Here is a 12,146-nt window from a genome sequence, read left to right as displayed (position 1 = left end):
ATATTTTTGCGTAATTTAAAATAAAGAACAGCTTATTTCGTTGTACAGATCATGAGAAAAACGTTAGGCCAGGTCAAAAAACAGCGTTTTGAAAAAACAGCGTTTAAAGTTTTGACATATGTTCAATCTAGTAAATTATTAGATTAGTGATGACTAACCTTTATTCTGCAATTACAGGTCCATTTATCTTCTCCGTCAACAGAATGGATGAGACGCAAAAAGAATGTCGCCCCTCCTAATCCGGCCGAACGGGCCTTTCTACCTGCTTAGCAACGACTCTCTATTTTCCGGTACAACTTCCAAACGAAGTTAGGTACCGAGAAATCGTTTTAGACAGATATTAGAAAGGGTACAAAGATTCGAAAAATGCAATAAAAATTTTTTCGAATTTTTAAAATATTCAGGGTGGGGTCCCCCCTTAAGGAAAAAGGAAAATAAATTCAACCCATTCAGTTGCTGAAACACTCTTTATTCAAAAGTTTTCAGATTGTAACTTTATTTTCCAAAATTAACAGTTATATTTTGTCTGCATTATCTATAATTTGAGTACATGCATAAAATATAGCTGAATCTTAAAGAAGATAAATAAAAATAAATTTAGGGTAATGTACGAGTAAAATTAAGTGTTTTAAAAGATCCCCAAATATTTGTTTGGAAGCGTTTGTTGCTAGTTATTTTCTTAGCACAAAGTAAGAATAGAGAAAGCAAGGTACTCGAAAAAAATTTTTAAAAAAAGGAGAAGAATTTTTTTTTAAAAAATCTTTGGAAAATTATTGAACGATGTATTGGGTATTGAAGTTTTGATATAATGTAAATCTTTGATATTTAAATGCCTTTAAATATCACAGGTACATTTGTAAGCAGACACATTTAAAAGATAAGCACAGCCAGGTTGATTTTTATGTAATACATATGTAAAATCATTGTAGTTAAGCCACCAACTCTTACCATTGAAAACTTTTCCTATGGTATCCAGATCTTAAAAAGTGAGCTATTTTGCACAAAAATACATTCTATGAGAAAGTTAGTAGAACGAAAATGAATAACAAATATAAATCTTAATTCTTAACAGAAAAGAAGTATTTCAAGTTTGCTTCCTTCTAGATGTAGTGATGAAATTAATTATGATAACTAGGAGGCTTCGCCTCCTGCTCGCTGGCGCTCGCCAACCCCCGGAACTCCTTTCGCAGTTCATTTCGGATTGCTTCGCAATCCAATGCTCGCTTTGCTCGCTCATTGGATAGGTTCTTAACGTCTAACTTTTGTATACTTTTTTGATTCCTGAAGTTCCGAAAACTTTTCACTGTAGAAAATTCTCAACCTGTACATTTCAATATTAATTTGAAATTGCAAACAGTTCACATGTTTTTCTTAATCACACTATTCTAAATTTCAGTTGTTGAGAAAAGTAACTGTTGTAAGTTTTGTTTTAAAGTCTTTCCCACCAGAGTGTTAAAGCTATGTGTTGTAAAACAATATGAAATAGTAGTCTGCCACTGAACGCCGGATGTAAAGCATCGGCTCCGATGAAGATAATTTTGTATTTTTAATTCTCTGAAGGGCGCCACCCTAATAATATGGAATTTGTAAAATATATATATATATATATATATATATATATATATATATATATATATATATATATATATATATATATATATATATATATATATATATATCTGTTCTTCTAAGGAGAAGCAATGTTAACGTAATGATCGCAAAATAATTGGTCATAGTAATAAAGATATCATTTGCAGGTCTCGAGAAGATGCAGAGAGAGTAGCGCCCTGCAGATAGCGAGCATCCACGCCTTACGTCACTCTGCATTCACAAAGGATGTGGAAGGTTGGATGGAAAGTCTACTGATAGGAGGAGACTGTGACGTTGTGAAGGAAGTCATCGGATCACTTGTAGATAAGATTCAAGATCAAGAGATGGCACCAGGTGATAATAAGAGATAAATTTTTCATCAACTATCTTCTGTGTCATCAGTGACAGTGATCTTGCAATCAGTTTTTCTTTCACTTTTCTCACACTGGCTAGATCTCTCAATTCTGTATTGAAGCTCTGATGAAAATCTGAATTTCCTTCATTTTTGACTACTTGCGAAATGCCCCGTATTTCTTTTTTCTTCCACAAAATATTTCAATTCTGAATCCTATATATGTAATTCTAACTACTAGAATTTATTCATTTCAAAAAGCTTATCTCGCAGGGTGAGGATAGTGATAGATGATTAACTACGTTTCCCTTTCAATTGTTAAATTATCAAGTACCAACTAGCGCTTATGAAGAACTTCGGAATTGCTATTTTTGCTCGGGCTTGTTTTTGTGTGTATTTGAGTGTTTTACTTTCCGTAACTACTAACTTCTATAAATTCTTTCCTAACCTGAGCTTTTAAAATTTTTTAAATGAAACAGAAACTTTTTAAGTGCTGAGGTGGCCCTAAGCCAGGTACTCATTGTATCATTTTTAATTTCACGCAGAATTTACTGAACTCATCTTCCTGCTTGTCAAACGATAATTATATGGGTGCTTATTCTTAAATTTCTTAACCGAAACACAATGGGTTAAGCTTGTGACAATTGTCAATCAAAAATTGTTTCTAAGAATATATATATTAATTGTTTCCGATTGTTTCCACTATCATAAAACTTTTAAAGACTTTTTTCTTTGCTTAATTTATATTTTTCTGATGAATTTGGTTGAATTCTCCAGCATGACTAAAGAGACTTTCTTTATTCTTCTTATTTTTCCACAGAACTAATTCGTTTATTTTAGAAATTTCAGTTTAAAAATATAAAGGTTTTATCTCTCTCTCTCTCTCTCTCTCTCTCTCTCTCTCTCTCTCTCTATATATATATATATATATATATATATATATATATATATATATATATATATATATATATATATATATATATATATATATATATACATATATAACTCCTTTCTGCTCTCAGTTCAGTTAAAAAAAGCCTGCAAACAAGTGTCTCCAATTGAACTATGACGAGCATAAACGTAAAACGTTCTCCATTGATGATAAAATGGGCATAATCAGAAAAATTGAAAATGGATGTAATCAAGTTGATATTTGCAGAGAATATAAACTTTCCATGTCTACAGTTTGTTACAAATGGAAAAATAGGCAATTAACAATTTCTGCTCATGAAAAAAATTGTGATGGCAGTTGAGAAAAGCAGATCACAAGGATGTTGAAGAAGCATTACAGAAGTAGTTCAGCATTCGAAGAAGCCGCAATCTTCCAGTATCTGGACAAATGTCAATGAATTTTCTAAGCCATTTTGTCAGACTACTTTTATGTGATCGAATGGCAGGTTAGACAGGTTTAAAAAGTGGAATAACAGAAATTCAGGAAAAATTGTCTGAGAGTCGGGAAATGTTTTCATATCTGATGTTGAGGATTGCTCATCATCTAGAGATTACTAATTTTTTTTTGTACGCAAGACGAAGAGTAATAAAAAAATAGCACATTTTTTGCTACTACATAATATTTTTCAGTCATTTATTTGAATAATGTGTACTAAAAGGGAGGATTTAAGGATCCATTAGTTAAATTGCCTGCGTAACGGATATAGTGAACTCCCCGTTATAGTGAACCGAAATGTCTGTCCCTCGAAGGTTCACTATAGCGGGGTTTGACTGTATATATATATATATATATATATATATATATATATATATATATATATATATATATATATATATATATATATATATATATATATATATATATATATATATATATATGGGTCATTCTCACGAAAACTGTCATTTTTCAGTTCATAAAATCCCAAAAAAGTGAAGTGAATAAAAAGCTCTGAAACTTTTTATATTAATAGAAATATGTAATGGCATTATAAAGAAAGTATATATCCTATAAATTGTACTTAATATTTAAATTAATTAATTTTTTAAATAATTGATTTGTAATTAATTAATTTATAATAGTTAATTAATTAATTTAATAAATAAATTAATTAATTTAATAAATAAATTAATTAATTTAATAAATAAATTAATTAATTTAATAAACTAATTTTTTAATTTATTTTTCATATTAATTAATAAGTAAATTAATTATTTTCACTATTTAAAAAGTGAAGGAATGACACTAATAGTGAGGGAATGATATTTTATTTTAATGCATGTTTTTATCTAAGTTACATCTACCTAAAGTTTGAAAATGATAACATACTAAGTATATCTAATATTTATTATAATTTAGTCTTATATATTTAATAGTTTTTACAGGTTTGGGAAATAAAATTGGCTGGCACGATTGAACAAAAAAAAATTTCATAATATACTCATCTTGAATCATTCCCTCACTTCAGCGTCATTCCCTCACTTTATACACTAGTGAGGGAATGACGAATTCAATAAAATTTAAAAATAACAGTTAGGCCTAATTAATTTCTGAAGTCAATCACATACAATTATATTCATACAAGAAAGCAACATATATTTATCCACTTTCTCGATGAAGTTGTATTTTATTTTACTCTAAAAAATGACATGAGGGAATGACAAATGTAAAAAATTTTACCTGGTTTGATACATTCAAATTTATTCCACAGTAAATCTTCTTTAAGTTGAAGATGGAAACATACTGCAATTTTGTTCCATGATGCCAGTTGTTAACTTCTGAAGTTTTTATTAAAATATTTTTATTCTAAGAAGATTGCAGGTGATAAGAACATTGTTGTGAGGGAATGACGCGAAACACTGGGGACAAAGTTTAAAATAGTGCTGTGTTTAAAAAAAAAAAAAAAAAAAAAAATGAAATTTTAATTAAAAAACCGGAAAAAAGCCGGAAAAAAAAGGTATAATCTTTTCTTCAGCCCACACGATTATATCCGCAAAACAGAGTGTTTTTTTTTTTTTTTTTTTTTTTTTTTTTTTTTTTTTAAATAATATGTTGTTTGTTATTTTTTTACTTATTATTTCTCACCCCCTTTTTTTCATATGTCTATAATTTTTCTTTGTTTTATTCTTCATTTTGAACTTATCTAATGAGTGCTGTTTACTTGCAGCTTAAGCGCAATAAATGATATATATATAAGTGTTACGCTTTAGGTATGCTGTTGTGGCCCCGTTTCCATTTCAACAGGGTGGATGAATTTTTGAGAGATTTTCTAAAGGCGGGAGATTGTTCATCAGAAGAAATCCTCCTCTACTTCGGGAGGAAGGAGAACGTCGTTGCCAGAGAAATCGTCCAGAGTCACTCCAAAGGTCGACGGAGAAAACGCGCCCTTTGGGATGACCTCAACTGTCAGGAGTGGACAGAAGACAATCGATACAACCCCATCCAGAAGAAGGAAGAGTTTGCCTTAGACAGGGCCACCTACAACAAAAGGAAGAGTTGCCTCGCCTTCAGAAAACTAGGAGTGAAGGGAGCCAACGCAGAAATATACGCAGGTAAGACATCTTAACCTGGATCATCATTCGGATACTTTAACCAGTAATGTACACATGAGAGAATTTTAATCTATGTGTCTGATTTCTCAAAATACAAGAACTCTAACAAAATTATGCTTAAAAAACGTTACCTATCTGTGTATCAAGGACCTACACGCTACTTTAAATTTTTAGTGAATACCGCAAGCAACGGTATGGTCAATCAGAATTTGAATCTCGATGGACAACCTTAAATATTAAACCGTTATTACCTGGAATACTCAAATTAAAAATAAGTTTTTTTAAAAAAAGAAGTTTAGCTAGAGAAATCAAGACCTACTGGAAGTGCGCACACATTTTTCGTTGTTGCAAGAAACATAATTTTTGCTGGTAATTATCTCTTCCAAGAAAATTAAATATAAATAAAAAGGTCTATATGCATCCATGTATGCATTAAAACAAAAATAATAAGTAAACTGTAATCATTAATATAGTAATATTTTATATTCTGGAATCATTTATATAGTAATACAGGGTAGTGAATATTATCCTATTTTGTTAAATTTTACTTCAAAAAAGAATGGTTAAAAGCTTCAAATAATTAAGCAATAACTATTCAACATATTGGATTTAAAATTTTTTAGATTTTCACTAAAATTTATGGTGCTTTTAGTAGCGTATTTCAGTTGAGGTCATTCCATGACTTCTTTACATTAGTTTAACTTTTGAGCAACGCCAGCAACCAAATCGGACAATCAATGGATTCATGATTGAAAGTGAAATACTTGAAATGACGTCAGATTCGACACCTTTAATTGCTTTCCGTTAATAACATGGATTATTCCTCAAACTGTAATACAAATGCGAGTTTCGTCCATGATGCTCATTTCCCCAGACATGTGAATTTTCTTTAATTTTTTTTATCTTATTATTTGGAATCCCTTTGTGACGAAACTCAAGAGGAGCCTTTGAAATGTTAATCAGCAGACATGCCATTGTCTGCTGATTTCTATTGCTAGGGTGAAGTTTTTGATTTCAAAAGAAATGACTTTATTGTTTTTTTTTTTTTTTTTATAAATTTTTTTTTTACAAAAATGAAAAGTTAAAAGTACCAAGGCTTCATTATTAACATTCCTTCTTTTCGTACATAGTTTTGTCTGTCATCAAATATTAAAAATGTAAATTTGGATCTGAAGTTAAAAGCAGAGTTCTTTTAAAACTTAAGAGGTAGTAAACAAAAAGGAAATTTCCATTCTGAAAAGGGGGTGGACAAAATAACGGAAACACTTCTATACTACTCATTCCTCAAGAAATACCTAGAGAACTATTTTAAAACTTTAGAAGTCTTTGTCTTGCGATTTCCCACACATATCAATAAAGTTCAAAGCTTTTAAGAGGTTTGAGAGACAGGCAATAAATTACGAACGAAAAATGTTTTTTGTACACCCCAAACCAAAAAAATACGGAGGTGCGCTTCTAACTCATGTCATTTACGCTGATTTCATAAGCTTACTCTGACTATTCATGAAGATACGAACATTTTTATTTAAAAAAAAAATTATGTGTTATTACTATAACTGCAGAAATATTCTACAAAATCAACCAAAAATTTTAGTTAATGATAAAAATATCGGGTTGATTAAAAACTTTTCCGCCAAGGGGAGATACCTATCCGTGAAAACAGTAGCCATTCCCGTTGTAGTTAACCTTTCTTTAAACGGGTTTTCGCATTCTAAGTCTGAAAGTTGGAACTACACAACTGTGTAATTTGTTTGTCAAAACTTTATGATCTTGTGCACCAAAACAAGTGTTTAAAATGGAACTATCACGTCAACATATCAGAACGATTATGTCCTATGATTTCCGAACTAAGCTCAGAGCAACTGAATGCCATAAAAAATGTGTGAAAGTTTAGTTTTCAATACTGTTTCTTATCATAGAGTCAAAGTTTGGTTTCAAAAGTTTAAAGCTGGGAATTTCGACATTGAAATTGAACTACGTTCTGGCCACCCTATTGAAGTTGATTGTGACTAGTTAAAGTTTTAATCAAAGCAGAAATGTTTCAACATGAACTATTGCGTTAGAGCTTGAAGTTTGCCAAAAAACAATAGTTAATACTCTCAAACGCATAAATCTAAAGCTTAAGTTTTACCACTGGGTACCTCACGAATTGACTGCTGAAGACAAAAGCAAGAGAAAAACCTCCTGTTTGGCTCTGCTCAGAGATAAAAAAAAAAGAGAACATTCTGGACAAAATTGTGACCTGTGATGAAAAATGGGTGTACTACAGCAGTACAAGCAGTGATCAGTACCCGGGGAATCAGCAGGTTCGGTTGTAAGAAGAACGCTAACTAACAAGAAAGTGCTTCTCTGTATCTGGTGACATTATCATGGAATTATCTATAAGGAGTACCTGAAAAGCGGACACGCTATCAACAGTACAAAATACAATAGCATGCTAATCAACGTTAGCGATGCCATTCTCAAAAAAAAAAAAAACGAGTTTAGAAGGAAGGTGGTTCTCTTTCATCAAGATAACGCCCGACCACATGCCAGTTCTATCACCGACTGGACGTTTTACACTCTGGTGAGGGATTTGATGCAGCATCCACCATACAGATAAGACATGGCGCCTGCGGATTATTCTCTGTTTTCATATCTGCAGCTGCATCTTGATGACACTATCTTCCATTCAAATGTCGAGGTCATAAATGAGGTCGATCGCTTTCTGAACTCGCGCACGCCACATTTCTTCGCAGAAGGGATTGAAAAGTTGCCAAAACGCTGGCAGACCATCAACAGTTGCGTTACATGGAGAGGAAAATCTCGAAAACCAGCCACACTTAGTCCAACAGCTAGGGGGCTCTAACCCATGATCCATCTACCACTAAGCACCATGGCAGGTGCGAGCGAAAAGCAGAACCAAAGCTGGGATTCGAACCTTGGACACCTCATTTGCAGGCTAACGCTTCCTTCCTCGACCACCTAGGTTATCTACAATTGCTTCGAAAAATTCGTGAAAAATTTCATTGTCGTCACAATATCCTTGATTTTATAAAATGACCGATCTCCCACCGCAGGCACGTGTTTTAGCCGAAGAAGGATAGCTTTGGCAATTTATAGCTTATTATTTAGTTCCATCAGCAACCTCCACGAAGGCTATAGTTTCTCAATGCTTGATCTAGGAGCTCCCTTGACTTCTGTGGTAGGCTCAAAATCGATTATATTGGAGCAAATAGCATTCAACGTCGGCTATAAAATTAAAAAAAGAAACGATTGTAGAAGGACGATCAATCTATTGAAAAGGTTTTCACTTAACTACGTTCACTATGAGATAAAAATGTAAGGGTTTAAATTTATTGAAATGAGAATTAAGTAAAATATTTGTTTAAATTTATTTTTAGTTTCAGGAAATTCATATTTTATTTTGAGTTATTTTATATAGTTATGCAAAGTGCATTCTACAGGGTGTCCCGTAAATGTTGCGACAAACTTCTAGGGTCACATCATAAGGATTAAGAATTATTTAGGAGACCGTGACCGGAAATGCTATCGTATGGGCGTTTTCCTAGCATAAACTGTTCCATCATGTGCTTCTGAACATCCGATATTTTTATTTATCGAAATTTTCTTAATTTTTTGCTTTCTAATAATTATTGTCAAAAACTGTTTTCAAATAAGTACAGTATTATCGTAATTTAATAATTTGGTGACAAGCTGGACAAGCTCGCCTAATCATTAAATTATGATAAAATAGCATTTCTGAGCCTATTTTAATGAAGTTCTTAACAATAGCTAATTGTAACATAGAGCCGTGATGACTCATGGGATAGAGCGTTTGTTTTCCAATGAAGTGAACCGGGTTTGAATTCGAGCGATGGCTGGTTGATACGAATTCCACATCCGGCTTTCACCGACCATAGTGCTAACGTAAGATATCCTCAGTGGTAGGCGAATCATGGGCTTGAGTCCCCTTACCATCTGGCTAACAATGGGATTTTTTCTCCTCTAGATGTAACGCAAATGCGGATTAGTTCCTTCGAAAAGTCCTCCGCGAAGTCAAATTTCTCCCAATACTTAATTCAGGAGTTCCCTTGCCTTCTGGATTGGGCTCAAAATTACAAGGCTACAGAGTTGAACATTAGTAGTCATAAACCTAAAAAATTGGGTCTGCTGTTCAACGACGATTATAGAATAAAATATAAAATATATCGTAACATGAAATTAGCATGAAATAAAAATGCTAATCATCATACAGAAACATAAGAGTGCAAGTTCAAAGACACACGAACAAAATATCCATAATAAGAAAACGGCCCTAGCAGCGTAAGTTGACATTTCCGGTCATGGTTTCCTAGGTAATTCTTAATCCTTATAATGTGACCCTAGAAGTTTGTCGCAACATTTACGGGACACCTTGTATAAACTACATTCTTGTGACAACAGGTATGTTCGCTGGTTTGAGGGAGCCCAGTGATCCCCCGAAGTACAAACTCTTCACGAAGTTCGTCTCGGGATTCAACTTCCTGGGACAGCAGATTGAAGTCGGTTCATTCTACTTCTACCTCTACAGTGGAAAGACTAAAGCTTACGTCAGGGTGAGTCTCATTCATTTTAGGTAATGACTCTGTTGTTCCCATTCAAACCTTGATAAGGGACACTCTATTTAAGGGATAGAGAGAAAAAAGTTTTGAAAAATGTGATCGAAAAATATGAAATATAAATTGAAATACTTTTTTTTCGTGTGTTTACACCTGTTCTTGGTTGATTGATGTTTTAGGGAAGGGATCCAATGAAAAAAAGCACAGCATGGAGAAATGAAATCGCATTCAAAAGAAATTTTATGGACGCCACACTATTTAAATTGTTGGCACTTGTTTTTAAAATCTTTTAAAAATGATTATTTATATTGCAAAATATTCTTGAGAAAGAGTTGGGTGCGATGGAGGTCAATAATGCTACAAGAGGTTCCTAGCCAAGATGTTGTCTGTGCATTAAGATGTTACTTGCACTGAATTAAAGAAAAAACTGAAGATGCTGATTCCAGATGCTGGAGGATCCAAAGAAAACCAGCTAAAAAGTGAGAACCACTGTATCCAATTTTGATGCAAAGAAATTTGGGCGGATGATCTCCTCCATCTCAGGATTTATAACAAGTCTCTTTAGATGTCGCAAGATGTTCAAATCCATTACCTTATCTGGAGGGGGCTTTCGCCATAAGTGTTGAAGTCCGAACTCGCAGCTAGTAAAGTTTGCTGGGTGTGACTGGCCTCAGTTAAAACACTTAGCAATTGCCCTTATCGCAGAGGTAAGAGCGGTTAGAACCGGCGCATTTCACGCAACGTGATTGCAGTTTTGTCTGCACATGGCCGAACAACTGACAACGGTAACATTGAGTTTCTCGACAGCCACCCCTATATCTCTCCACTTTGATGTTACCCTTGATGGTGTTGAGGTCGTAGACTCTGCGATGAGATTCTCCTAGGTGACTGAAAAGATATGAAAATAAACGTTAGTATGATGGTTCGTTGCTGAACCTTTTTCTGAATTGGACTAATTTTGTGCAGCTGATCCATTCTTTCACAGATCTTCAGTCTTGAGGTCAGCAGATAAACCTTTGAAAATTACTTTCAAGTGTCACTTAGACTTATCTGCTTAAGCTATTGAAATCTCCATTAGTGTCGATGAAGAAGCAGCCACAATGTACAATTTTTGGAAAAGTTTCTGGCTGGGAAGAAGAAGGAACAGGCTATGAATCGATAATATTGATTGATTCAGTGTTGACCTTAGATTTCTTCTTTTTACTCTTTCAAGTAGTAGATAATCTTTCTACAGGCTCAGAGTCAGACTTACGGTGAGGATTATCTTCTGTCTTTCCATCAATATTCCCCAGATTTGAAGTTTCTTACGGCTAAACAGAATCTCAGAAATAAATACTAACAGTCATGTTATTCCTTTCGATGCACCAATTTTCTGGAAGAATGTCGCCATCTTCCTCTTTGTCTTGAATTCTTGCTTCGTAGAACTCTTCAAGATCACTTGTCGGGAAATTTTCGAACGCTGCGACTGTAAGATCTTTCAAGTGTACGCGGGTTCCCGTATCTCTCTTCGTCGGGGAGAACATCCGCTTCTCTCCACGAAGCATCTTATAGTCATCATCGTTGTTTCGAGCTTAGTCACAACATAACTTTACCGGGGAAGTCCAGAACAGTAATAAATGATTGTTGGTTCCATATTGATTCGACAGCTCATTGAATCACGGATCACTGTCGAATCAAAACATAAGATTAGGAAACTTAAAAAATGTTCATATGTTTTTTAAGACACAGGTACCACTTCTCCAATTAAATTTTCTTTTGTCGTTTTCTTCTGGTGTTATCGGGAGTCAAATTTGTGGAACCCTATCCTTTTTAATTTAATAAAAAATTCTTAAAATCTTCTAATTTAATAATTTTAAGCTTTTGTGAAGCAGTTTGTTTATCACTGAGAAACAAATATTTCTTTATCGTGGTTTTACTCGAACTCTTTTAATTAAAATGTATCGTTTCGTTCTTATTGTGTTATTCTACCAGTTTATGAATAAGCTTAAACACGAACAACAAAAAAATTCAATAATGAGTTCAAGTCTTTTACATATCATAACTAACTTCTAAAGCTGAGAAAATGAAAGAGTTTTGCTTCTAGAAAAATACAGAGTGCTCCGTAATCATCACCCTTAATGTGT

At 33.3% G+C, this 12,146-nt stretch overlaps 1 protein-coding gene across 4 annotated transcripts in view; it reads left to right on the top strand.

The window, feature by feature from the left end:
- LOC107442993 (uncharacterized) overlaps positions 1–12,146 on the top strand; it is a 128,669-nt gene that overhangs the window by 88,283 nt on the left and 28,240 nt on the right. For all 4 annotated transcript variants that reach the window (XM_087160496.1, XM_087160494.1, XM_087160495.1 and 1 more), the window contains 3 exons: positions 1,758–1,944; positions 5,102–5,443; positions 9,869–10,020. In XM_087160496.1, coding sequence (XP_087016622.1) covers positions 1,758–1,944; positions 5,102–5,443; positions 9,869–10,020 — 681 coding nt within the window. The remainder of the gene's footprint in view (positions 1–1,757; positions 1,945–5,101; positions 5,444–9,868; positions 10,021–12,146) is intronic.

The sequence above is a fragment of the Parasteatoda tepidariorum genome, chromosome 4, assembly GCF_982258835.1.
Source record: "Parasteatoda tepidariorum strain Cologne lab strain chromosome 4, Ptep-v5.0, whole genome shotgun sequence".
Taxonomy (NCBI): Eukaryota; Metazoa; Arthropoda; class Arachnida; order Araneae; family Theridiidae; genus Parasteatoda; species Parasteatoda tepidariorum.
The sequence above is the reverse complement of the archived record's forward strand: the minus strand, read 5'-3'. Positions and strand labels throughout refer to the sequence as shown.